Source organism: Cephus cinctus, unplaced genomic scaffold, assembly GCF_000341935.2.
Source record: "Cephus cinctus unplaced genomic scaffold, Ccin1 Ccin1_scaffold0013, whole genome shotgun sequence".
Lineage (NCBI taxonomy): Eukaryota > Metazoa > Arthropoda > Insecta > Hymenoptera > Cephidae > Cephus > Cephus cinctus.
This window is the reverse complement of record NW_014332762.1, coordinates 351456-377174: the sequence shown is the minus strand read 5'-3', so window position 1 is coordinate 377174 and position 25719 is coordinate 351456. Positions and strand designations below refer to the sequence as shown.

The 25719-nt window shown below is 38.3% G+C and overlaps 4 protein-coding genes and 1 long non-coding RNA gene across 16 annotated transcripts in view; 2 read left to right on the top strand and 3 right to left on the bottom strand.

The window, feature by feature from the left end:
• The window catches only part of LOC107275123 (monocarboxylate transporter 12), a 7978-nt gene extending 2680 nt beyond the window's left edge, over positions 1–5298 (bottom strand). The window contains exons 1-8 of one of the 6 annotated variants that reach the window (XM_025092078.1): positions 3105–3868; positions 2425–2873; positions 2204–2314; positions 1331–1454; positions 958–1162; positions 732–872; positions 385–573; positions 36–279 (exon numbers count right to left, since the gene is read on the bottom strand). In XM_025092078.1, coding sequence (XP_024947846.1) covers positions 36–279; positions 385–573; positions 732–872; positions 958–1162; positions 1331–1441 — 890 coding nt within the window. In that variant the 5' untranslated portion in view covers positions 1442–1454; positions 2204–2314; positions 2425–2873; positions 3105–3868. Of the gene's footprint in view, positions 1–35; positions 280–384; positions 574–731; positions 873–957; positions 1163–1330; positions 1455–2015; positions 2106–2203; positions 2329–2424; positions 2874–3104; positions 3869–4780 lie in introns of those variants that run through there. The other 5 variants (XM_025092085.1, XM_015754943.2, XM_015754961.2 and 2 more) reach the window with 5 other exon arrangements.
• A 453-nt stretch (positions 5299–5751) lies between these two features.
• Positions 5752–18017, bottom strand: LOC107275095 (monocarboxylate transporter 3). 4 transcript variants are annotated; one of them, XM_015754881.2, is made up of 11 exons: positions 17764–18017; positions 11076–11376; positions 10850–10993; positions 10562–10767; positions 10177–10405; positions 9601–10061; positions 9047–9275; positions 8718–8893; positions 8391–8613; positions 8047–8294; positions 5752–7947 (listed from the first exon to the last, which is right to left on the bottom strand). In XM_015754881.2, exons 1-11 carry the CDS (start codon positions 17860–17862, stop codon positions 7798–7800), a joined length of 2466 nt encoding a protein of 821 aa, XP_015610367.1. In that variant the 5' UTR covers positions 17863–18017; the 3' UTR covers positions 5752–7797. The 4 variants fall into 4 exon arrangements, with proteins under 4 accessions (XP_015610367.1, XP_015610376.1, XP_015610395.1 ...); XM_015754890.2 differs by having other exon boundaries at positions 9601–10043; XM_015754909.2 differs by lacking the exon at positions 17764–18017 and adding an exon at positions 16793–16950.
• Positions 14315–16940, top strand: LOC107275201. 2 transcript variants are annotated; one of them, XR_003058150.1, is made up of 3 exons: positions 14315–15205; positions 15301–15441; positions 16779–16940. It is a non-coding gene; the product is annotated as an uncharacterized LOC107275201 (long non-coding RNA). The 2 variants fall into 2 exon arrangements; XR_003058148.1 differs by having other exon boundaries at positions 15280–15441.
• Positions 18018–18883: 866 nt separating the features above from the next.
• Positions 18884–21891, bottom strand: LOC107275169 (heat shock factor 2-binding protein). Of its 2 annotated transcripts, XM_025079743.1 has the most exons (7): positions 21494–21891; positions 21402–21411; positions 21231–21326; positions 20936–21054; positions 20722–20826; positions 20314–20576; positions 18884–19739 (listed from the first exon to the last, which is right to left on the bottom strand). In XM_025079743.1, exons 1-7 carry the CDS (start codon positions 21548–21550, stop codon positions 19397–19399), a joined length of 993 nt encoding a protein of 330 aa, XP_024935511.1. In that variant the 5' UTR covers positions 21551–21891; the 3' UTR covers positions 18884–19396. The 2 variants fall into 2 exon arrangements, with proteins under 2 accessions (XP_024935511.1, XP_015610508.1); XM_015755022.2 differs by having other exon boundaries at positions 21231–21411.
• An 84-nt stretch (positions 21892–21975) lies between these two features.
• On the top strand, positions 21976–25508 carry LOC107275143 (delta(14)-sterol reductase). Of its 2 annotated transcripts, none has more exons than XM_015754983.2 (9): positions 21976–22123; positions 22442–22661; positions 22788–22983; positions 23062–23345; positions 23419–23788; positions 23860–24158; positions 24243–24496; positions 24577–24704; positions 24781–25508. In XM_015754983.2, exons 2-9 carry the CDS (start codon positions 22512–22514, stop codon positions 25062–25064), a joined length of 1965 nt encoding a protein of 654 aa, XP_015610469.1. In that variant the 5' UTR covers positions 21976–22123; positions 22442–22511; the 3' UTR covers positions 25065–25508. The 2 variants fall into 2 exon arrangements, with proteins under 2 accessions (XP_015610469.1, XP_024947861.1); XM_025092093.1 differs by having other exon boundaries at positions 21989–22123; positions 22479–22661.
• The last annotated feature ends 211 nt before the right edge of the window (positions 25509–25719 follow it).

The window sequence follows — 25719 nt, the reverse complement described above, 5'->3', positions numbered from 1 at the left end:
TTTTTTTTTTTTTTTTTTTTTTTTTTTAATATTACTTTGCTATGTTGGGACTACTGCCAATGAGCTCAGCGGCCGTTGGATACTGTGTGTTATTGTTGGTACCGTACAGACGGCTGCTGTGCGGATGATCGAGGTACAAGGAACGCGTTGAAACGGCTTTACCGATAAATGATGTTTTCACATCCAGTTCAGTATTATCCTCGTTCGCCTTCACCTTTATCAACGTCGGTTTAAGCGGCCGAAACAAAGCGCCGAAAATGACGCAGCTCAGGAGCATTCCTGCCAACAAAATAAGAATCGTGGAGGGAAAAAGAAGTTGAGCAAAAAAATTTGGAAGATTCGCAAAAATGTCATATGTAAAAAAGGAACAGTGCACATACTGACCTCCTTGTACCAGCAGGGTTACTTTCCAATCGAAATTTTTTTTCAGCAAATCCATGACCGGTGCCAATAAAAACGTCCCGATACCAGATCCGCATACGGATATACCGGTAGCCAGTGCTCGCCATCTTTCAAAATAAAATCCCGTAATTATCACCGCTGGTATATAAATCAAACCAAGTCCGATGCCACCTGTCAATCCAATATAATAAAATTAAGTCACGCGACGAGATCGAGTGATATCATTTTGATTATTAAATATCAATCTAAAATATCAAATAGAAATGTGATATAAAAATGGTAGATAATCAGGACCCCACCTCAATTATTCCCAATTACATGAGACTTACCGAGAACACCGTAAGTGATGCTGATAAATTCAATGGAATTACTGAAATAAGAAAGCGAAAAGGCCATGCAGCTCATGACGCTACCCAGTATAGTGACCAGCCTAAAACCATAACGATTCGCAAGGGCCGAGACAACGGGTCCTGAAAAATAAGGTAGGTTAGCGTCCATCCAAAAGGAAACTTCCGTTCGTCAGTCTCATCCAGGATGAACTAAAGGCGGACTGACCAGCCATCAAATAGAAGCCAGTCTGCAAGGAACCGACCAGAGCGACCCTAGCCCTGGAGACTCCAAAAGTCGAGCCTATGTCATTCAGGAAGATGCCAAAGCTGGAGATAATACCATCCACGAAGACGTTGCACATGAAGGAGGCAGCTACGACCACCCAGCCCCACCCGCCATCCGGCGGAACAAGCATCTCCACTTCGATTTCCTGTTTTCACATATGGCAAATATTATAATCAATAACAAAACCTTAGATTACCGATATGACTGCACGTACAATAGGTCAAAGTACCCATATCATAATATCCCATATCAAATTTTTTCTTCGTTTATCCTTTATCATTCTTTTTTTTCTAATCGATCATCAATCACTCACCTCGTTATTCTTATCACCAAAATCCTCCAATTGGATATCGTTGCTCTTATACCCATTCCTTTCTACCGCAGGATCTTCCAGCTCCTCCTGATTCTCCGTCGTCCTCGCCATAATCGTTTTGGAGCTGCGAAAATTAAATCTGACTGTGTCACTCTGCCAGAAGCTTTTCGAGTATTCAACGGTCGAGTGTGTCGAGTGGGGAAGATTAATCGGTGTCTTATATCAAGAATCTCCTCTCTCGATAGTAAACGTATATAAATAACCCGTCGATATCACCAATTGGATAGGCGTACTTTATACGTTTCCTATGTTAAAGTTATAGCTATACGCGCTTCTTGACTTCCGTGTGACGATGGGAACAAGAGTATCGGATAGAGAGAGAGAGAGTGCGAGGGAGAGAGGGAGATAAGGAAAGAGAGTAGAAGAAGAAAGGTATGGCGTTGACAGAGGACACTGAGAGAATCGCACTTAAACATTTCGTCCAATTTCTCCCAGAGCCTGTAAGAGGATTGAGATTGAAAGAGAGCTTTTCCGATGCACGGAGCATCTACCGGGAAGAGGATGGACCCAAATGATTTTCACGTGCTGAAATTCTGACCGAGATCAGGTTGTGGTAGTACGTGGTATAAGAAACAGGACTATTACAGGAAGCCAAATGAACCGTCCCGTGAGAAGGAAAACTGACCGTGGCGAATAATATGATGTATGCGAGCGTCGCGACGTCGAGTCGAGCAGCTAAAAGCAGTTTACAGTCTAGCATGATTTAACGAAGAGAAGTCAAATTGGAGGAGTTTAGACGTGGGTGGGTATGGCGCCGTTTTATCATTGATAAGGGATCACGAAACCTTGACCTGTCGCAAAGACCTTTCTAACCTTCATATAAATGGGTACCATGAGAGACCGTTAATTTCATCACTCTTTAATCGCAAAGCCAATTTCGACAGAGCGTTAACGTGCTGCGCGACTTTAACATCTCTTATCACTCTGAAACCAATATGTTGTCTTTACTTTATGTATGTATATATATATTTAGTGTATCCACAAATGTTACTAATATGCGTTTCGTATAATTAATAGTGAAAGTTAAGGCATACGTTTTCATTACACACGATATATTCCTGTAATTGCTGATTACGTGGCCTTGCCATTTAAACTGGGTACGATGTACAGTGGATACTGGATGGGTTTTTCTGTTTTTGATATTCCTTTTTTTTTTTACTTTTGCCTATTTTAATCCAGTAAAATTCATCTCGGCTGATTCTTAGGTCGTACGATGACCCCGTACTTTATTGGCTCTGGTAATAACCTCGTTTACGATAAATCGCTGATACTAATCAGCTACTGGCGAGTCCACGATTCTATTTGCACAGAGTATAATAGAAAGTTCAATGGAATTGTTCATTTTAATACGTCAATGTGTATACGTATTGGAGTTGATATCTCGTAGCGAGAATTTTTATAGTTTTTATAAAATTGAGGTTAAAGGGACAGTTGGATTTCAGGCATTGTGGATCATCGATTGACGTCACGGCTGACCCATAACCTGTAAAGGGTGTCGAATAAGATATTTAAGTTAAATTTGGTAGACATGGTTATTACGAAGTTAAAGTGTGAGACAGGTGCAAAAATATTTGCTTATTTAAAATACAAGAAAGAGTTATCGATTTGTAGCTTATTTGGCACAACACACGTATGCATACGTAGATCTGGGAATGTGCCGGCAAAAATGTATCGATCGGATAATTTTCGTGAAATACGATGACCGATTTCTTACCAGTATTTAATTTGTCAAAACGTTGATCGACTCAGGTGGCAAATCTAATAAGTGTGACGACATTGATAAGGTTTCGCACATATTTTAATAGATATATAATCGAGATACTCGATTAGAGCTGCTAGAGTTTGGTGGCGAGATACATTTTTGATCCTGGTAAAAGAATTTCGGTTCTTGTTTCGACTTCATTTTTACCGACTCTTTTGTTAATTCGATGTATTCAGTTCCGAAAATAAGCACAGCGTGTCGTTGCACTGTCGTACGGTCGGACGCGTGCGACGGAATGACCTTCGCATTGTGTTTCGGTAAAATAATAATCACTGACAATGCTCTTTCTATTCCTTTTCATTTCTCACTTATAGTTGACTACGATCAAAGTGCTTTTCTCGAAATTTGTCAAACCAGTATGAGACTCGTACTAAAAGTAAGCTCGATCGTCGTATCGACGATGCTTGTTCGAGCGCTCGAATAGCGTTCTTTATCGAAATGTTCCGAATGTCTGATCTGAACGTAGCTATTGAACGAAACTAATAGACAGTAAGGCACGTGCATTGTACAAAGTCCATTTCTCTCTGTTATCGTTTTTGCTCACATTTATTTACCAACATTCGTCTCGCGATCATCCAACCAGAGCAGTGTCCTCTTTGGACTTGCACAACGTTCTGTTTTTCCTCGTCTCACACTTTTAGCAAAAAGCTTAGTTAGACGTTCCTCTTTGTTTCCATCGGAATGAGACACACCATACATTACAGGAAGCTCATAGAGTATGTATATATGCAAAAGATACATGCAATCCGACGAGGACCGATTATTCATTATCAATTATCGTAACACAGCAAGTAAGTCGTTAAAAAATTTCCATAACTTTTAATCCAGCGAACAGGCGGGAAATTTCAATTGAGAAATTGAGTAGTTATCGAACGTAGGATATACCATTTTTTTCAAATTCGTATAAAATAGTCGTCTTGTTAGGAGCTTACTCTTTTTATATCCCATGGATAAAGTCAAGTTGCGAATACTGCCAGGTCGTGGAATTGACTTTCAAATTTTGTACGCAATAGTGCGTGTATACGATTAGCGTCGATCTGTTATTGTAAACATAATCGCCGTAGAAAGTTTAAAGAAATATTTAAACGCGTGTATTTCAAGTATATATTAAAGCATTGACAAAGTTATTCCACTCGTAAATTGTTTTTATCAATTTTTCGATACTCCGATTTATTGAGTTATCATTGAAATTATACTCATACGAAGAAGCTTAACTCGATATTCGAATCTACACACATACAAAAGTTTAAAAATAAATGCACGTGCGGTTCCCATTGTCGCAAGGCTCTAAATGTCTAATTCCACATACGAACAAAGTATGCCATCGATTTTCTTCGTTTGACAAATTTTAAATAAACCAATAATGAAGAGAAATACCATTGAAGCTTGAAGATTCGTTTCGTGAGGCCACGTGCGAGAGCGCGCGCCACCGTATCGTAAATCGAAGTAAATCGAGAAAAACATGGGAGAGAGTGTGTGAGAGTAAGATAAAATTAGGGTCAAAAAAAATGAAAAAAAAAAGAACACCACGCGTAACAACCAAAATCATATGATGCTCCCCACGTTTCCCTTTTTCCGACGATGCATTCTCGGTCGGTAACTTTCGAAAAGATTCACATATAATTTACCTGCTTACAAGACGGTACTGCTGGCGATCTCAGTCTTCCGGATCTTCGTCAAAATTTAGTCAGAAGAAGAAAACCCAGGCCACACGTATCTATGCATATGTGCAATGCGTGCGCGTGCACTAAACTCCCGCGTATACAAACCACGGCTGTTAAGTAAAAAATATAGTCTGTGTCGGATAACTCGGGACAAACTAGATACCAGCCGAGTTAATGCTGTTTTCGTAGTAACTTCCAGCAGTGCCGGCTGCTGTATTCGGAAAACTATAACGGCAGTGAAGGCAGTATACAATATGTATAAAAGTTTAGAAGAACGTTGTGACTCGAATGAAGAAATTCTTTATAACGAACCAATCGGCATTCGCGTGTATAATTAAGTGGGGGGTGGGGGGGTAGTTCTCATATGCTTGGTTATACGTTATCCTATGCTTCCCCTACTACCTGTATATTACAAAGTCGAACGAAAGTGCAAGTTTACTTAAGATAGGTCGTGTCTGTGTTAACGCCTACCAAACGTATCTTGCAGCCTGTATACAGCGTCAGGTTCTTACGTTACTTTTTCTTCTTCTACATATGCATGACATACGTACACGTAAAACGGACTGCACCCCTAGATAATAAAATTATATTGTAACCATGGAACATCTTCGCAACCTTTTAAACAATAAGTATACTATAACCATATAGACTGTAACTCTTGACGGAACTTTTCTAATTTTTATAATTCCATATACGTGCGTATCTTATTATTGAAGTTGATACGATATAGAACGTGTAAGATACGTAGTACGTAAACACGAAGAGAAAGAGGTGGTAATGGTTCAGTGCTCGTTACCGATGTCCCGATATAATTTTAATAAATATATGTCGCAAGATATTGCGATTAAAAAAAATCGAGAACTGATACTTTGTCTAATTAGAGGCTAGCTAGGTTTTGGAGGGGGAGGGGATTGCGGTGCAATGAAAGACTGCGCTGAATTTCAATAATAAAAATTCATAACTCCTCTTCAATTTCGATAAACGTCGTCTAATACATTTGTCCTTCTTTGTACCATATCATATATTAACACATGCACGCGTCCTGAGCGCGCCTCGTGTATGTACACATCCGATTGCGCGTATGCACTTTAATAATTACGTATGCGCGTGCACGTATAAGTACGTGAGTTATATATCATTTCCATTTTTCTATCCCACGTGTCATTTACAAACATACACGGATTGGCTCACGTATTAATTATATTTATAAATGAATATAATTAATAATCCCATATAGTCTGTACGATTTTACGCGCACGGAAATCCCGAGTATGCATATCATATTTGAGTCGAACCACAAAACGCTGTCTTCTGAAGATCAACGATAAAAATTAATATAATAATAATGATGGTGTTGATACCGGTAGTAATAGTAGTGGTAGTAGTAGCAATAGTAAATAGTAGTAATAGTAGTAGCAATAGTGTAATAGTAGTATTAGCTGTTTTGCAATAATTGTGGTAGTTGTCGGTAATAATAATAATGTCATATATACTATTTACACCGCGACACATTGATTGTTTCGCAATTAACAATTTAAATTTACAATGATTTCCTTTCGTTATTGTATAAAGGTAATAGGTGTGTTTTAAGTGTCGCCGCGTGGGCCCTTGTGTATATATATATATATATATATTTATGTGTATGTATGTATATATATAAATCACATAATTTCAATATTCATCATTCAATAGTCATTAATCAATTAAATAGCGGCTTCCGTAACGCAAGCGACACAATAAGTGTCAATTATTCGGTGTGCCATATTTTTCTTGTCTTTTTTTTCCTGTTTCTTTCCTCCGTGTAATGCAATATCTTTATTAATTTTAAGTTTGTGTTAATTAACGTGCTTCTTTAGATTTTAGTAATTGGACGAGCGACAGGCAATCGACTAAGCGAGCAAGTTGTTCGATAATCATTAATTAATTAACACAAACCAGTTGTGGCGGACGAGAAGTGTTGTGTGTATATTATTGAAACCCCCTAATTCAATAATTAATATATTAATTATTTTCTATTCATTAATATATTAATTGTTAATTGTTCGTTAAACAATGTATATATTAATTAGCGTCTCGGGAGCGGTGCTCCAATATAGAAATTATCGTTATCGTCAACGACAATTAACTAATCTTATCAATTTGTCATTACTATCTTACAAATTGTTTTATATTATTTACAATTACAAGTTCTTTCCGTAACAGCAAACTATGTTTCATTTCTTTTCGTATGTTAATCAATGGATTAATCCACATAACGTGATCCGGTTTATGTACATATGTCACGTATGTGAGAAATATATATCTATTTTTTTTTCACAGGTAATCCAAGCTTAATTATCGGGATCAACCCAAGAACAGCTTTAAACAACAAAAATTATTCATACATCAGTTTAAATCACTGCTTTCTACTTATTATCCAGAATAACCCTTAAATTCCACACTGGTGCAAATCTGCAACCAGCCAGTGTCAAATTTAAAGGTGCGTGACCGAGATGTGGAATTTAAGGGTCAAAGTACTTTGTTCGATATGCACGTGCAAAAGCGCAAATTTTTTGTAAGTTTTTCTTTTCGTTAATTTTCATACTGATACTCGATACTGATTAAGTTTAATACGCTTTATACGCCGTCTTAACTTAAAAAAAAGAAATAAGATAAAAACAATTCGCCCCACGTGAAATTTTCAATGGCGCTCATTTTGTCATCAATGATATTTAGCTGTGGTGCTAACAAGGCGTAGAAAATTCTAAAGTGGGTACGCTTCTATCTTGTGCTTCGTCCATTCAATATTCAATAAAAAGAAATAGCTCCGTAATAATCTTCACAAGAAACAGCAGCCCTATCACAGCATGGCTCTCGGAGTAAAAGCTCATCTTTGTAATTAGAAAAAAGGAAAATGATCGAAGAAAGATATTGGATGGATTTATGATCTTTCTAAATTAAACCGATTAAAAAAAAAAATCGATAAAAACCCTTAGGTTCAATTATAGCACAGATTCAATCTGCTTTATCTCCTTTTCAGGTGGATCTTGAGGTGACGGAGCAGTTTCTACAATTTCAGGAATATCATCCTCATTCTCTTCCTCGATATCTTCATCAATTGGAGTCAGTGTATCTAATATCACAGGTTGAGCCTGAAAACCAGTTCAAGTTGTAAAACAAATGTTACTTATAAAATATATACAATAATTAACACGTCTACGTAATAATCATTAATAAATGTGGAACAATACCTGTGGCTTAATGCAGCGCTTCATGGCAGGTGCCATAAAACTGGTAATAGTACTAAGGAGGAAGAAAAATCCTGCCATGAAGAACGGGATGCTGTACGATTGCGTAATGTCATAAACGGCACCTGCCAAAGGCGAGCCAACAATGGCGGCAGCTCCTCTAAATAAAATGAGAAGTCCAAAGGCATTGGTCAATTTGTCCAGTCCCAAGAGATCCACGAGAATGATCGAAGTCAACGAGATGTAGCCAGCTGTCGCGTTAAAAATAAACGCTTGTTAAATACTTACACTTTTAAATGAGACTTATAAGACACTTTTACATCTGCTCCTAATAGAATTGAACTTACATATAGCTAGTCCGAAGAAGATACTCATGGCTATGTAGGCTGGGTAGGTGTGACAGAATGGTGTTACTGCCACAGCAATTGTCGAGACGATCAAACAAACGTTATTTAATAGTAACGAATTAACTTGCGGAAAATCAGCAACGTAACCGCAAGCCACACGACCAACTGTATTTGTGATTCCAATGATTGATAGCAAAAATGATGCGGAACTTTTATCGATGCCCTATCAATTATATTATATATTAATATTTATCAACTGTATATTAATATATATCAGATCATTAACGTTTTTTTTTTCAAGTTATAAGACTCATCGGATTTACTTACATCTCCCTCAGCAGCGTCCACCAAGTATACGAAGGGCACATACAGTCCGGCCATTCCGAACACATTGCTAATGCCAATCAAGAGGAATACTGGATTTTTTAACAAGGACATGTCCATCATGGTTGCAAGAGCTTCCTTGAAGGATTCCGGAAGTACCAAACAAGGGCATAGAGGTTCTGAAAGATTTTTCGAATATCAATATAATTTTCATGAGATTAATACATCCTTACTTTTTTTACCTAGTAATTAAAAAGCTTTTAATTTATCCAAGTATGTCTTATCATTAAATTACAAATTGCTTTTTATAAAAGATCTTATATAACACTTACGTTGTGGGGCTTTTTCGACATCGCCATCCTTAACGTCACCTCGCATAGATTTCGGTATGGAGATAACACTCTGGCGATAATTAGCAAGAGATTTCTGGCTCTGATATTCTGGCAGGGTTAGTACGCTACCACTGTAAAAAATATCTTTCCTTGACAGAGGACGTACAATCATAGGCTTTTCCTTTGGGATGCTAGACTTACTAGTTGTGAAAGTGATACTCTCACCATCCTAAAAAAAAAAACTGAAATTCTTATTATACAATATATACATAATGCCTATATTAGATCAAGCAAAGCTAAGGATTTCAAGTTGTCAGTCTTGTAACAGTGTGATACTATTAATCGTATTGGTATTGTTTAAGGACGTGAACACGTGAAAATGACGAAGTGAGCGTTAAAAATGTTTTCTCATGATCGGAACGTAATAGAAATTTTGCATCTTCGAAGATATCAGACATGATAGGTAAAAACAGTCAGTTAACGCTAATATACCAATGAGAAATATGTGTAACAGTAAGGATTAATTATCAGTGAGCAATAACAGCGCTACTTACGTCTACCTCAGTATTATTATTTCGAGATCCAAGCATACTACTCGTAGAAAGTCTTAAATGCAGGCTTTTCCTTATGTCTCCGTTAGAATTAAGTGTCGTTCGAGAATTCTTTATAGCACTCAAGCTCGGTTTGTAACGTTCACCAGTGCTGGTCTTGCGAATTCTATCGAAGAAAGGTACAGACCCATTCTTAGGCAATCCTTGAACGTGGGTTGTGAAAGCTGGCTGGGAAGCATTTCTTGGGATATTAGGCTTATTGAACTCGCTCTCGGGCTTATCCGTTGTTTCTTTTGCGTCTTTGGTATCCTCAACGGTTTTCTTGCTCTTAGACTTGGCCGACGTATTTTTTAAGTCCATACTGCCACTAGCACTAGTTGTCCCACTGGAGGAGTGTTCTTGTACTTTAACTTCAGATATAGTCGGTAGTGTTGGTACGGTCGGTACTGGTGTTAAAGGCGTTCCTTGAAGAGTATAAGCAATCAAAACTCATTATAAACGGATGACGTTTTTAAAAGAATTAGCCAAGTGACAGGGAAAGTGTTGCGAGATTAGTATTATTATAGATAACTTTCCTACCAGGCACTAATTGGTCTAGATTAAAGCTGGAGTGTACACCGGGATCAACATTAATTGGCATTTTCATTCTCTTTTCCATGGAACCATCTGGTAATTGAACCATGAAATATGAACCCGCGATACTCCCACGTTCCATTTGAAATCTTCTTTCTTCCGCCATTCTTTGTAACAGAGGTTTAACAGACGCCGTCTTTGGATACTCCAAAGGTCTCATCATTGCACCGAATACCTACAAATTATTTATTATAAATTGATTGCCACTTCATCGAATAGACTCCACTCAAACTACCATTTGAGTGATGTACGGTACTCAACCTTGATCACTAAGTGCCTCTCAGGGATACGTGACACACAGTCACAAATTATTAACCAGTTGTTTACTCACCGCACAATTAAGAATGAGGCCAGCTAGAATTAAGTTTGCTCCTTTCCAAGTGTAAGTCTCTATTAACAGGGTAGCAAGCGGTGCAAATGCGAAAGTACCAAATCCTGAGCCGCATACCGCTATACCCGTAGCTAAAGATCTCTTAGTTTCAAAATAATAGCCTACGCAAACCACTGCAGGTAGGTATATCAAACCAAATCCTATACCTGTAATTAGCATAAAGGATAGAAAATGCATTTGTGTCTTCTGTCGTATGCATATATACGGTGAATAAAAAAATATACCAACCTCCCATTAAACCGTAAGTCACCATAAGCATATTTACAGAGGTTGAAAATGTTGAAAGTACAAATGCCGCCGCACCAATGAAACTACCAGCCATACACACTGCTCGACATCCGTACTTGTTTGTCAGAGCGCTAACCACAGGACCTAGTTATTGACAATTAATGTAATTTGAGAATTAGTGCACCTAGAAAAGAATCATACAGTCTGCAGGAGCATATTGTCTTACCAGCACTAAGGTACATGCCAGACAAAAGGGAACCAGCCCATGCAGTTTTTCCTTTGCCTTCACCAAAGTAATTAACAAATTCTGTAAGGAAGATGCCGAACGTATACGCAATGCCATCCACTATCATATTACACATAAATGATGCGAATACCACCACCCAACCGTAACCACCATCCGGCGGTGGTGGGATGTCGTGATATTCGCATAGTGATCCTCCTTCATCCTCTGGGGAGGCTTCGTCGGGCCCTCCATCGACTCCTGTCAGCCTTGCCTGCTCCTCGACCGAATATTCGCTCTCCGTCTGAAAGAAAATTCCCAATATTACAATATTTTTAATGACAATCACATGCATATCCAATAATATTATTTTTACAAAGCTAAACAACTTTCTCTTTGGCATAAAATGATTAAAAAAGGCCATCTGCATAAGATAACATACATACACCTGTTAATAATTAATTATAATTTGCTGTGCACTTCATATGTGCTAAATCTTTTTTGAACATGCAATAATAGATGTAGGAAAGGATTGTGTTCAACTTTTCATATTGTGGCTATGCTGTCTAAGCTAGCCTTGAATTAGCAAGTGGTTCACCTTGAATATATTATTAAGAAAATATCTTGTTTTTACAGAATGAGTAAACAATCAGAATACACTGAGAATAATTATATTTATTTTGTGAGTGTATCGAAATGAATTTCACATGTTAACAGATCATTCACATAGTAATGCAAATGTAATATCATGGATAGATCTCAGGATTTACTTAATTCATAGATCTTTACTGTGTAAAACACAAAAATAAGAAATTCAGTTTATAGCAGGTGTAACGATAAGAGAGACAAGGTACATAATAATTTTACGATACCACAATGTAAGTTGTTCAGTAAAAGCAATTGCAAATAACAATTAATATCAAATAAGATTTATAAAACAAATTAGAGCATAACAAGTTTTAGAGGATACAGCCATAAACTCATAATATCTCGAGTGCAAATCATCCGGTTTCCAACAAAATCCACAAGATAGAGTCGATCGGAAACAGCTTGTTTATCTCGTATGTCGTAAGAACCACCGTGACATACATGTTTTTCTTGGATTTCGCTATAGTAGAGACTCCTGTTTTCATTTACAAATAGCCTCCAAGAGAAAACCTGATTCGCAACATGATATTCTTAAGACATCGTGCACAGTGGAATGTCCCTTGGCAAAAAACAAGGAAGACTCTAGGCACAGGAGGATCGCCTTCGACATCAATCATTTATGCCAAAGGTTGTATCATTATCATTTAAAAACGTTAACCTTGAGCTATAGTAGAAATTTATTAAACCGATCAGCAGTGACTGCGCCGAAAGCTAAATCCGATCAGCTGATACACTGTCATCGAAATCGCTATACTACTGCGCCGCCAAGCGGCCGAACAAGGTAACAAATTGCGTGAATTCCGACCTTGTGTTACACGATCGGCATAGTTTCATATATACATATAAATCACACATAAGGTAAAATTACTTTCCGAGGTACGTAGGTGCGAAGTCCGACTGATCGAGCACGATAGAAAAATAATAAAAAAGAGTACAATCATCATAGAAAATACGATTAAAACAAAATAGATGTGAAATGAAGTAGCATAAAAGTGCAAATTATGGCGACTGTCAAGGCTAGTCACGTGTCTTGAGGCGAGGCACACCTAACCCTCAGTTCATATAGCTGATTAGGAAGCATGGCGAATCTCGGACTGGGAGCAAGGGAGGACAACGGGAAGTAAAAGAGATGATATTAGAAGGGAAACTTAAGTTCTAGCAAAGTGGAACATGAGTAAAACGCACCGTGCTTATTTTGCGTACGCGACGCGAGCCGTACTGGCTGTACTGCGACTTGTTGAGCGACACCCGCGACATTCTACGAGGGCCTTACTTCGTTTCTCCTTCCTCGTGAGAGATTCTATTTATACGTAACGCGCGCGTTACTCGCAGCTGCGCGCAAAATGTTTCGAAATACTGTGAACACTCGCCGAGAGCACTAGGAACACTCGTCGTAGTCCGCTGCCATCTTTCGCACTGCTTCTTTATTCCTTTATTCGAAGTGCCATGACGCAGGGGGTGGTGTCGGCGCGCGGCGCGAGGAAAGACCCAGAGAATAACCGCGGTGACCAAAGGCCCTATCCCAATCCTCATACAGCGTGCTTCTCCCTCCTACCAGCACGCAATAGGCTTTTGCAATATATACAGAACGTCTCACAGCCTTTAAGAGCACTCGCCATAGACCCTGCCAACGGCAATAACATTCCCTCTTTCTTTCCTGCGAATCGCCCCCCAACAAAGAGAGAGACACGCTCCTCGGCTTCACGAAGTTTCGCGAGTGGAACTTCTATTTATACACCGTGACGCTGGAGGTTCGCAGCTGCGCGAACTAATTCCTCGAATATCAAGAGCGCTTCCCAAACAAAGCAGTAGTGCTTGTCACGTAGTGGCGATGCCATTGTTGCTCATGTCTTTTTCGCCCATCGCCAACGGTGGGCACTTTCTTATTTGCTCCCTTTCTATTCCCTTCTTTTTACTTTTAATAATCCTTCTTTTTCTCTCAGTCTTTTCACCACGAAAACCCGATGATGTGGCCAGAGAGCCACTTGGCAAGGCTTCACGAGGATCGACTTAAAATTAGAACTTGGCGTTACCCTTTCGCCTGAGCGAGTCTTTCCCGCCTTTCCTCAACCATCACCTCCACCACCTCACCCTGTCTTAGCAGTATCAAATTACGACCAGCCAATTATTACCCGACAATCAGACCCACGACTCTACCGTCAATCGGATTGTTAGTCAACGACTTTAACACGATCCACGGAAATTGAGCGAGAAATGTAGACGCCACGAGAGCAGCACGCCGTCAGGATGGCCAAGCAGCGCCGCTCTCTGCCGAACAGTACTACGCTTTGTGTACATCAAGTGACCGCCTATAACAGGGACGCCTCGTGAACGTTTAAACTCCCCACCTTCGTAACACGACGACCAACTAAAACACTCGACGCCTTAAAGCCGCGTTTCTCGCGCAAGCGACTGCCACCCATGAGACTGACGGTGGTATCTCGATGGTTTCGCATGTGCGCTATGTACTGTCACATTTTTTTTTACCACCCCTCATTTACCACTACTCCGTATAGTCCGACAATCAAGTTCCTAACTTTCGTTTGCATGTAAATAAATACAAAAGTTATTCCTTGGTAACGATCGAATAGTTTTCCGTCGATATTTCACTGAATTACATTTCTTTCAGAACTGACGCGTCATTCACATAAAAATTACACCGATATTTGCCTTGGTGGATTTCCAAATGGGACTAGTGTGATCAATGGGGTGAACTGAGTGACTGCTGTAGTTTTAACCCCCAGCGGTGTGTTTATCATATACTTTTTTGATATTGAAATAGAAACCCAACGAACCGTGTAGAATCTGTTTCACAAGAATGAATTTCAAGTGTTAAAAATACACAGGCATTTTTTTTTAGTATTTTGAATTCGTCTAGACCTGCGACGACTCTGCGAATTTTGTATATATAGGTGTATATAGGTATACCATTAGAATTTAAAACTACATTGCACAAGGTTGCAGCATCACGTGCAATTGAATGCTGTATTAAATTATCTGGAAAGCTTTGGAATCTGGGACTGTAACAGCGTCGCATAACATAAATAAGCTGAGGGTTGGAATTGAAGATTCTGAATTCATAGCATTTATAATGCAAATGACGGTTATACAACCATTTCGAATTGAAGTGAAATTACGTCTTCGCAAACAATTCAATAAGATTTCAGAAAAGAAAAAAACCGTGCCATAACCTGTCAATTGTACTCAAAGAGTCTACACATATGTATATACCCATTGTACTCTATTCCATTCTACATGCAGTATGACATACTGACAATGGATGTACGAAAAGAATATTCATCTCATCCAGGACCGTGTTTGCATTACACAATGTTCGTATGTCTGATGACGCTTATGAATTAATTAGATAATAACCAGCGACAATTAGAGCAGACGCACGGACGCATGAAAACAGCATCTGCTTCTCATATCAAGATAAAAACTCGTGGTAAAATTTCTTAGCGGAATTGCAAGACAAAGGAAAGGTACGTCAACTCATCAATGCTTATTAAAGGTTTTGTCGATGTCACGAACTTCCATAACTCATTCTCAGAAAAAGATTTCATTGTTGTCTGTACAGATAGCCAGACGACCGATCCCGCGGTTGTTCTAGTTTGTTCAGGACTGTGACTGACTGCAACAGTCGGAAATACGATGAGTAATGAATTGCGAATGAATATACAATACAACGTTCAGCAGAGACCTATGGATAATAAAATATGTACGTCAGGCCAATGTTTATGCATTTTCCTTACGGGTTTCTTAAAAGCTTGTAAATAGTCCATTTATCGTCGACCATACCTATACACGACGATTGGTGAATTAGCTAAGACCAAATAATTCCACGTCACCTCCAATCTCCTATCAGGTTAGTTAAATCTTTGGTATAATAATTACGAAGATTATCCACTGCTATTTTATCTCTTTAAAACTGCTTGTTCTCTTTCAGTATTATCTATACCCCCAGCAAATATATATTTTGGTCATCCTATGTCAGCTTTCGTATCGTATATATCATATATGATATATTCATGAAAGTAGGTACAAGTATTGCAAAATCAATCAGATATTGGTCATCAAGTAAATTCAACGTACGATAGTAGAGCCTGATAGCAGATGCAATAAACACTTAAGAGAGATAAGATGCTCGCACCTAGATCGATCTTGATCCCTCGACAGTGTATCCAGAGATATATACATAACTTTTTATAAAATTATATAGCCATACCCAGTGAGCATGTAGCTACGTAAAAGTTATAAAAATGTGACAAACGTGTTTGCTGGGTGGCGACGTTTAGGAACGTCGCTAATTTTTATAACGTAATATTGTCTTCAATTGATATTTAAGCTAATCGTTCAGAGGTATAACCTACCAATGAGAAGACGTTTCGATCAATGAGATAAAATACGATTTTAATATTCATTAATCGATTCGCAAGACATCCAGATCTCAACCTACTTGGAATTCCATGTCGTTTTCTACGCCCGGCTTTTCATCGCCTCTCTTATTTTACATTGATCCTTGGCATGCTTACTTTTTTCTAATTTACGAACGAATCGACCAAGGCAAGATTAATGTCGCAATCGTAAGAGATTAAAAGTCTTCAGGTGTAAATAGCTGCACGGCGCGTTGATAACTTGTAAAGTTGTGATACACAAATCATCGACAATTCTCTAAACCGACACGTATATCGAAACGTGCAAAGGAAACTTGACACAATAAATTCACAGTATCGACACACTTCCTCTCTGGTTACGCCCCGTTAAATAATACAGTAATTTTTGCCACGTTTCTCGGGTTCACTCTACCATAAACACGTGGTACAGTAAACAGCAAAATGTTTCGGTTGAAAAAAATGTAAAAAACGAGAGCTTTCCTCCGGTACAAAAGTATCTCGATCGGATGGAATAATTTAAATGAAATTATTAAATCAATATCCTCATTGATATAGAGTTTCATTGAACTTTTCGATTAAAAAGAAATTCGTAAATTTTTCAAAATATTATTTAGATCACTCGAGGCGTGCGTTTTAATTTTTGTTTTCTTCTAATTTACAGAGACACCTACGTACCTTGTTCTTGGGCGGCATCGCCGGTTACGAGTAAACAGCGACGGAATCTCTAAACTGAGAAGCACCCCGACGAGGAAAGGAGTTACCACCGGACTGGACAGTGTCCAGCTATTCCATGTAACGAGCGATATTAAAATGCGGACAGCTCGAACTGACTTATCACTCTCGGATGTGTAGTCCCATCCAATTCCCCACTCTAAAGACTTTATCTCGCTCCATCACCCACCTCGTCCCCTAAGCGCGTCTCCTTCATTCTCTTTCGCCAAGCTCACGCACTCACATTACTTACGATCCTCACAAACGTTCGCAACAAACAATGTGAACCACCGTAGGTACAAAGTTCTAGCTGCGTGCGTCCAGATATCAGATAATCTGAGAAAAGAATCTGGTGTCAACAGACGATCAAGAGTTCCCTTCTATACTTATATGTGGCAAAAATTATATAGAGCCACGTGCGCCATTCTTATCATAGATTAATAACAATGCACGAAGCTAAAGTGCAATGACTGTGATCATTATGGTATAATATGTGTCAATTAAGTCAAGGGGTGTTAAGGGGGCGTCTTGACGTACATAAAAGGAAAATTAAATATTGAAAAACCTTGCAGCATTGCGGTCTGGGCTTTTCCACGAACATGCGCTTAGTATGGCTGCGTGACGGCCAAGTATATTTAAAATTGATTTTGTGCTGTTGGCAGGAGCCTGGTATCTTTTGTATTATCGGCGATGATAGGGATGTACGATAATGGTTGTTTCAAATCGATCGTTGTAAATCTAAGACGAGAGATGCTGATTCTTATTTTTTTTCTCACTTCTGTCTTCTGAATGCAAATTTGGAAAGGAGAGGGGGGGAGGGGTAATTTTAAGAAATCAAGACAGTCTTACATAACGAAACTCAACGAAGCAGACAGGGAAGAACGAAAGGAATACACACGTGCATTACGAAGGATTCTTGTCTACGTTTGACTCACTACGTGGTTCAACGTTGAGACTCGTGGATTAATCTGTAGGCCGTCGTCGTCGCCAATCGGTTCGTCGAACTGGCCCTCCCGGCTGCTGGCGGGGCCCATTTCAGCCCTGAGGCGCCTGCTATTACTTTCTCCTTCTCTTCCCTTCTCTACGTTCTCCCTTCTAGGGTCCCTTCGTTTAATATATTAGTTTGATTTTTTCTTCTGGATTCTTTATTATATGGCGTCCTCGAAAGATCCTTGCCGGACGGACTTCCCGGTTCGCCTGTCGTCTCTTTTGCAGGATCGCATTGACGCGGCCGCCCGGGAACGATCGAGAAACAGCTGCTTGGCCACCTTAAGGTATTTTAAATGTTTTTTCCTTGTCTTGTCTTTCTCAGGTTTCACTTTGAGTTCGATCGAAAACTCGTATTCGGTATATCAGCAGCCGGCTGGCTGTTATCCAGGTAATCGCACCAGTCGGAAATTCTTTTTTCTGCGAGGACACGTAGGCTCGGGGATCCTTGTTGGATTATCGAATTCTTGGACGAGTGCACTACTCTACTATTATTCTACGGACGGTTCTATTCCGTGCCCCGGGATGTCAGATTTTTTGACAGTCCAGTTTCTCGAATGTCCTGGTTTTTATTCACTCTTCAATTTCTTGACTTCCAGACTTCGATATTTTATCCGGCGGAATTATTCCATCCTCAGGGTTTGACTTTTAGGCTGATCTGGCTCGCGTGTCGTACAGGATAAATGTCAGTGACAGCGGCGAGATTTCGTTTCACGTTCGTATTCCTGCTGGGATCCCACGCCTTAAAGGTAGCGCCGCGACGCGTTAACTTTGTCAAATTTTCTTTCCGGTCTCCTTTAGCACTGATTCCCGAAACGATGTGAACGATTTGAGTTATTATCGTAGAGAAATGTGGAAAATTCGCAGCTGATCCCGCGGGTGGGTTGCGCCGCGGCGCCCCGGGATCAATAAACCGACGCCGACCGTCGCCTTCTATTCCTTCCTGCCGTCCTGCCGAGGTTTTCGATTGCTCGACGCCGGACGTCGCGACGCCCCGCTCCGGACTACCAGGCAGGCGCGATTTTCTCCTACCGTCGCGCACCCGTTACGCTTCGATCGATAATCAACATCCTAGGACCAGTCTCGAACGTGTCGCACGTCCAAGAGATTCACAGATTTCTTTATGTCTTACAAAGACTTAATCTATACTTGACGGTCGAGAATCGTAAGGATGAGACACGGGATGCCTCACTTTCGGTGTCGAGCAACCTTACGTGTCTAACTTGACTTTTATCTTCGCTTCAATCTGTATCGATACGTCTTTCACAATTACATAGACATGTAACAAAGTAAATTGAAAAATTTGATCGTCCAGGATAACAATGATTAGATTGCCTTGTAAAAAGTTCAAACCATCATTTTCATGAATGTACCTTGAAATTCTTTAACACAGAAATACTAAAAGATCAAGCCAGGTCCTAATGAAAACTCATGTGACTCTGCTGAACTTTATGACAACCTTTAGGGACGAATTAACGAACTCTTTCAGTGTCATCAATTTTTCAAGATCAGTTATCATTAACGACACAGGAATTACTTTAACGTAATGACAGACGTCGGACTTTACTTTTCTCTTCTCCTTTAATTAATATTTGTGCTATTTCTGACATCGAAGTTTAACGTTGCTTTGGCCTTCTCCAAGTTCTCTAATATCTCTTTGGCTATAGGTGCCATTGGATCCTGCTCGTTTTCTGTCATCTTCTCAATTTTTATCATCGGCACAGCCTTCAGTATATCCTTCAGGGCCGTAGCGTCATTAAGGTCATACGTAATGGATTGCAGGAACCACAGAGCGCGCACTTGCAATTCCATAGGGACTGAATCCTCGAAGCATTTTCCCAAAATTTCACCGACTCGCAATTCCAACAAGTATTGCAAACCAGTTTGATTGACACTCACGTTGTACAGGATCATCAGCATCAGTCTGAAATTATGAATTTTTCTTACGAGTGATCATAAGTTTATAATACACTAGACATTATACTGCATGTAATATTACAATTTTACATTAATTATCAATTACAAAATAATTTTACTTAACGACGTAAAGATGTTTGTAGCATCTTTTCCAACGAGTCTTTTCTGGCGAATGAACTTAGCCGAGCTTGTGTAACGCATCCGGACATTATAAATATTTATCTTTGCAAAGAAAAAAAAATCGAACAATAAAGATATGATTTCTCAAGAATGACTGTACCAGCTGGAGAAAGAAATAAGTGCAGATATGTTTAATACTATGTTGTTGTTAATAAAAAATAATATGAGTGACATATTACAAATTATTCCTCGCGAAGTTACATCCACTGTGCAATAACTGTCTTATACACATCGCACATAAGAATGATAACACGGCACGTGTGGCTTACGCAAGCAGTGATATTGCTAACGAGAATCATTATTTTGCGAATATACTAGCCCAGAATGAAGTCTCTGGTAATTAACTCGAGTGACTTGTTGGTAAAGAAACTTAGGTTATTATCAACTAGTTAATAATTTACCTCTTTAATGAATTCCCTGAGGGCAAAGGTATCCCTGATATCCGTATAACAAGTTTCTGCACGAGGTCCTTGCCATTTGTGTTTGTGATTAAAAATTCTCTTCCTTCAGGAGTCGACGACATGTTTGTTACAATACCAAGGAGACCCATTATGAATTGAAATTCGTCGCTATTCATTGACGGTAGACCGTCTCCATAGGTATTGATGAAAGAAACGAACGAGCCGTTTACTATACACAAGAATTCACCAACTTTATTCTGAAACTGAAAAGTAATAATTTTACTCGAACTATGTGTTACAGTTGATTTAACTTTACGAGCGAATGGATAATATTGAAACTGGAAAGTTTGAGAAACATCTGAAACTGGATAGTTAACGTTATACAGATTGATTGGTTGATAAATTTACCCCGGATAGCCAGACGTGTACGTTTTGTGTAAAATACGAGGCTCGCCATAGCAAGTTGCACAAAACAGCTCCTAAACTTGTGCAAAATGTACTCTGGTGCATTATCTATACAAAGAGAAATAACGAGCGTTAATCGTGCTAATTATAGAATGCAAACTGTGGTAGGAAGTTGGCTTATCAGCATTGTGAAAATAGTGCTTTCTAAGTGTTCTACTTGATTTTTCAGCCGAAATATTTCTGCCTGTGTACTTTCCAGTTGTCTCTGTTGACTTTGCCATTTAGAATAGAGATCGTCGTAACGGGATTGCAGTTCAGTCATTTTTATGGTCTCTTCTGGAAAATTAAAACGGCGCTTTGTATGTTTTAAGATTATCAGAAAGATAGTGTAAATTCTATGATCATGGAATCAGTCAAATTTGGCATTTAGGGTGTATGAGAAAATTGTGTACTGACAACAGTGTAATTGTACGCTCAGTAAAGAGACGGACAACGGTCGGTAAGATACGTACTCGTTTTTGTCGACATTACAGGATCTACTAGTAAATGCACGTTTGTATGTAATTTTCGTGTTGCCACTTCAACACTTTGCAAGCATCGATCTAAATCTGAATTTAAATAATTATTCGGTTGTTCCTCAACAAATTTGTGAAGATTGTTCCCGGCGGAATTTAAGACCGTACTTAGTTTATCCTGAAATAAATTGTTTTTTAAGAAGATTTACGTTACATCGTTTTGTCATTTTAGCAATAGTAATATACTCTTGTTTGCACACCAAGAATTCTTCTTCGCTTTTTTCAAATAATTCATCCGAGCGCTCAGCGTCGTCCATTTCACTGCAATTATTGAAGTTGTACGATTTTTTACTGAAATTATCAACATTTCATATATTTTTTCAAACTATTGATGCGAATTGCAGTGAGAAACATTTCCTGTCAATTTTTCACGACACAACTTCAACTTCTAGCGTTTATCTGCTGTTTTTTTCGCTTTTAAATAGATCAGTTGGTGGATATTGACTTTTCAAACAGATTATGAAATGCTGTTGAGTGAAGCCAAAACTCAAATGACTTTCTTTTGCCAGAAGATAGTTTGAGAAAGATAGGATTTGAATTTATTATTCTTATAGAGTGAATACAATATTTGCACTGTTGCATGAGATTAAAATAATGTCCCGTTAGAAATGAGTACATTATTGCTTTACGAACACACTACTAAGTGCGTCAATGACGCTCTTTCGCGTGGTCTCCAATCAATGGTTTTTTGAACACAAAATGAGTTGTGGCGTCTGTCCGATTTGATACAAAAATAGTGTTAATTATAACCTCATGTTTTGCGGAAGCTGCGTTTCTTGAAAGAGTTTTATAAATTCTGCGAATACAATACTATTTTGTACTTTATTAGAGTAAGTATTGAGTGAGTTGCATCATAAGTTGAGCAGTTTATATTTTCATTGAAATTTCATCCGCCTTTTTGGTAGAAAAATTTTTGTAGTAATTGCCACAAGTTTAGAGTTTGCAATTTATCTTTTCGTAAAACGAACAATTTGGAGTCTATTGTATGCTATGATTTGAAGCGTTTACACCATAGAATTGCAGTTAGTTCAATAATTTGGTATAGCCAACACATATTCTTTTAGAAAACTGTTATGTAAAGTACCTCTGCTTCTCTATTAATAGAAATTCGTTCTAATTACTGTTTAAATAAGGAGTTTTATTTATAGATTAAGAGTTCCTATTGTATGCTGCCACAGATTTCAGGAACGTTGAAATTTTTAATTTATAAAAAGTAAAATGAGGTTTTCTGAGGGTGATGCTGTACTCGCAAAGCCACCTAATACGCTGGAGTACTTGAGGGGTAAAGTTCTTAATGTGAAAGGAGACAAGTATAAAATAAAATTTCCTGGAGGCGAACAATTTCTTGTTCATGAAAGTGATATTAAGGTATGTTTGGTGTATTGGTTAATTGAAGTAAACCTCTAATAATAATTAAAGAAGAGTTGAACTTTGATTTAAAAATATATCTGATTATAATGTCATATATGTATAATGCTTTATTATTGACTACAGGCAGAAAGAACTTCTAGAAGTACAACCAGATCACGTGGAAAAGTAACTAGAAAAAGTCCATCAAGAAACTCTCCTAGCAGAAAATCTCCCAGTAGGAGGTCTCCAGCCAGATCTCCTAACACACGTGCAAGAAGATTACCTCTTCGTAGTACAAGACTCTCAAAGATATCAGCTGCTCAAACAGAAACATCTTCTGGTACATGATAATTTTAAATGTATACTTAAAATGAGTGGTTGTTATATCTCAAGTTATGTACATTACATTTATATGCAGCTTATTCAAACGATGGGATTGAAAAAGATATTGCAAAAAAGAGAGATATCGATGAAGACAGTCCTACTGAGTTAATATCTCTTCAAACACGATTGAGAGAAACAGGACCAGTGACGCGTAGATCGATACGTACAATGTCAAGTGCTATTAACTTGGAATACAATCATAAATTGATTGTTTTAACCAAAAAAATTGACCGAGCTGCCTCGCTTCCTGTAGAAAAGAAGAGTCAATTATATGAATACATACCTAAGGAAAGAGGATTTTCAGTACAAAGAGACCAAGTATGTAATACTTGAAATATAATATTCAATTGAATCAAGCGATGTCTATATCTTTGTAATTAAAAATTTTTAGGACATAGCCAAAATCTTGCATTACGAAGAGGATACATTCTCAGATACACCAGACGTTGTTGAAAAGCCAAAAAAAGAAATGGATCTTGTTAGCAAACCCCAAGAATGGGGTGGTTGGATCGGAGCATTATGCTGTATATTTGCCTTACCTGCCAGTGTTATACTGCCGCAAATTGCTTGCCAGTACGGACGCTGTAGTTTCACGCAATACTCTCAAGTACCTACAAACTGGAAATCATATCTAAATGTCCCAGCTTTCTTACTGTACTCCGGCTTTCTGTTTTTCGTGTCATTTGTCTCATCTTTGCCGATTGGTAAATTGGTAGACGGTCAACACAGCAAAATTGGCATATTACAGTATCACATAAATGGTAACACTCAACGCGTGTAACTCATAAATTTAATGCTAATCATCTCATTGAAACTCCTGCTTTTGCTTCAGGCATAATTGCTGCTATACTGTCACTTTCATTACTCGGTATCAGCGAGTATAATGATTATGGAATCAGCGAATTTATCTTGCAAAACTCATTGCAATTATCAATCAGTGGATGGATTCTTGGAGCTTTTTTGGCATTGGTGCTTTATATTAAGGGCGGTAGAGCATCTGTTGCTGTTCTTAACATGTATGCATCAACTGATAATGTCATATATGATTTCTGGCAAGGTAGAGAAATAAATCCAAGATTTGGACCGTTGGATTTTAAGATGATTCTATGTCGTACTGGTGTAATTGGAGCGGTAATCATTATTCTATATTTTTTTTATTTTCATAGAAATAACTTTCTTCACTGTTTATTAATACCGTAACTATTTACTCTACAGCTCATTATAAATTCTATTATGATTGTCAAATCAATAGAAGAGTCCGGAAGCTCAAGTTGGAGCAAAATGAATGTAGCACTACTGCTAGCAGCATCTTTACAGATATTTTATAGCTTGGACACCCTTTTATTTGAATCTTCTCTGCTCACATCCTTTGAATTTCTATATGAAGGAACTGGCTATATGCTTTGTGTCGGACACCTACTATACCCATTCTTATCCACACTGAGTACAAGATATTTGCTCCATCACAAGTAAATTAATTTCTGAACTGTACGAAATACGTAATAACACCTACGTTTGATAAATAATAATATTTTCGTTCTACCTTCAGAATTGAGCAGCTGGAGTATCTGCTAGCTGTGCCTGTTTTGTGTTTCCTGATTGGCTACATATTATATAGGTTGAGTAATTCACAGAAAAATGGATTCAGGAAGAATCCTCTCTCCCCGGCACTTTCTCGTAAGTACAATGTACTAAGTCTTCCATTCTAATATTATATGTGATGTTTGTAAAAACATTCCTGTTTACTCTGCAGACTTGGAAACCATCCCAACACCACGTGGTAAGAAGTTGATAATGTCTGGTCTTTGGGGATTTGTGAGACATCCAAATTATTTGGGTGATGTGATAATGCAATGGTCTATGGCTTCAATGTGTTTGACGAGCCATTTCCTCGCGTATTACCCAGCTATTTGTTGTACATTGACATTAATGTACCGCGCGATAAGAGACAATGCGCGTTGTAAAAGGCGTTATGGCACCGCCTGGGATGAATATTGCTCACGCGTTAGGTTTATGATCTTAAAACGAGTCTTCTGAGTACGTCATTGCCGAGATTAGGTACTCTGAATTACGTTTATAGAATATAAAAGTATTTTTTTATATATATAAAAGACACACAATGCTCTCTCTAGTTTTACAATATCACATGTTGCATAATGAAAGCAATGTGCATTGACAGTTAGTGGTAGGACGAACGAGGATATGTATATCTGAGTATCGTCAAACGATATTAATATAAGTACGTGAAACTGAAAGTGAATTTAAGGTAGAATAATTGTTGATAAACACATTTCACATACAGATGCATAAGGAAATTTACTAAGAGATTTTATACTTTTCCATGATATCGAGACATAATTATTATTAGATAAATGGATTAATAAATAAAGTAGTTAATAGTGATAAAGTGTACTGATTATTCTTCAGAGAGCGAACTTTGATTAGAAATTGAGAACACCTTGCCAAGTAAAGAGAGCCAGTGTACTAATATTTTTGTATAAATTTTCAATTTCTTACACATGTGCAATTCAAATTGAATTCATACTAAAGACATTAACTTGAAAGAATAAGTATGACTAAATTATATAAAACATTGTCTCTTTGCCCTATTCCATAAAGGCCCTTTCCTTGACTCTGGTGTTAACCAGTTAAATGCACTGAGGGGGCTGAGAGTCAGCCCTCGTGTGTTCTG

What these genes read in the sequence shown, in the direction of transcription:
- LOC107275095 (XM_015754881.2), bottom strand. Translation starts at nt 17,862, where the DNA reads ATGGGCCCCGCCAGCAGCCGGGAGGGCCAGTTCGACGAACCGATTGGC. An exon ending in TCTAGACCAATTAGTGCCTG is followed by an intron (nt 10,062 to 10,176) that starts GTAGGAAAGTTA and finishes ATACTCTTCAAG; the next exon opens with GAACGCCTTTAACACCAGTA. An exon ending in AGCGCTGCATTAAGCCACAG is followed by an intron (nt 7,948 to 8,046) that starts GTATTGTTCCAC and finishes ACTGGTTTTCAG; the next exon opens with GCTCAACCTGTGATATTAGA.
- LOC107275143 (XM_015754983.2), top strand. Translation starts at nt 22,512, where the DNA reads ATGAGGTTTTCTGAGGGTGATGCTGTACTCGCAAAGCCACCTAATACG. An exon ending in TTCATGAAAGTGATATTAAG is followed by an intron (nt 22,662 to 22,787) that starts GTATGTTTGGTG and finishes TATTGACTACAG; the next exon opens with GCAGAAAGAACTTCTAGAAG. An exon ending in TTTCAGTACAAAGAGACCAA is followed by an intron (nt 23,346 to 23,418) that starts GTATGTAATACT and finishes AAAAATTTTTAG; the next exon opens with GACATAGCCAAAATCTTGCA.
- LOC107275169 (XM_015755022.2), bottom strand. Translation starts at nt 21,550, where the DNA reads ATGGACGACGCTGAGCGCTCGGATGAATTATTTGAAAAAAGCGAAGAA. An exon ending in TGTAATGTCGACAAAAACGA is followed by an intron (nt 21,055 to 21,230) that starts GTACGTATCTTA and finishes TTAATTTTCCAG; the next exon opens with AAGAGACCATAAAAATGACT. An exon ending in TATTTCGGCTGAAAAATCAA is followed by an intron (nt 20,827 to 20,935) that starts GTAGAACACTTA and finishes CTCTTTGTATAG; the next exon opens with ATAATGCACCAGAGTACATT.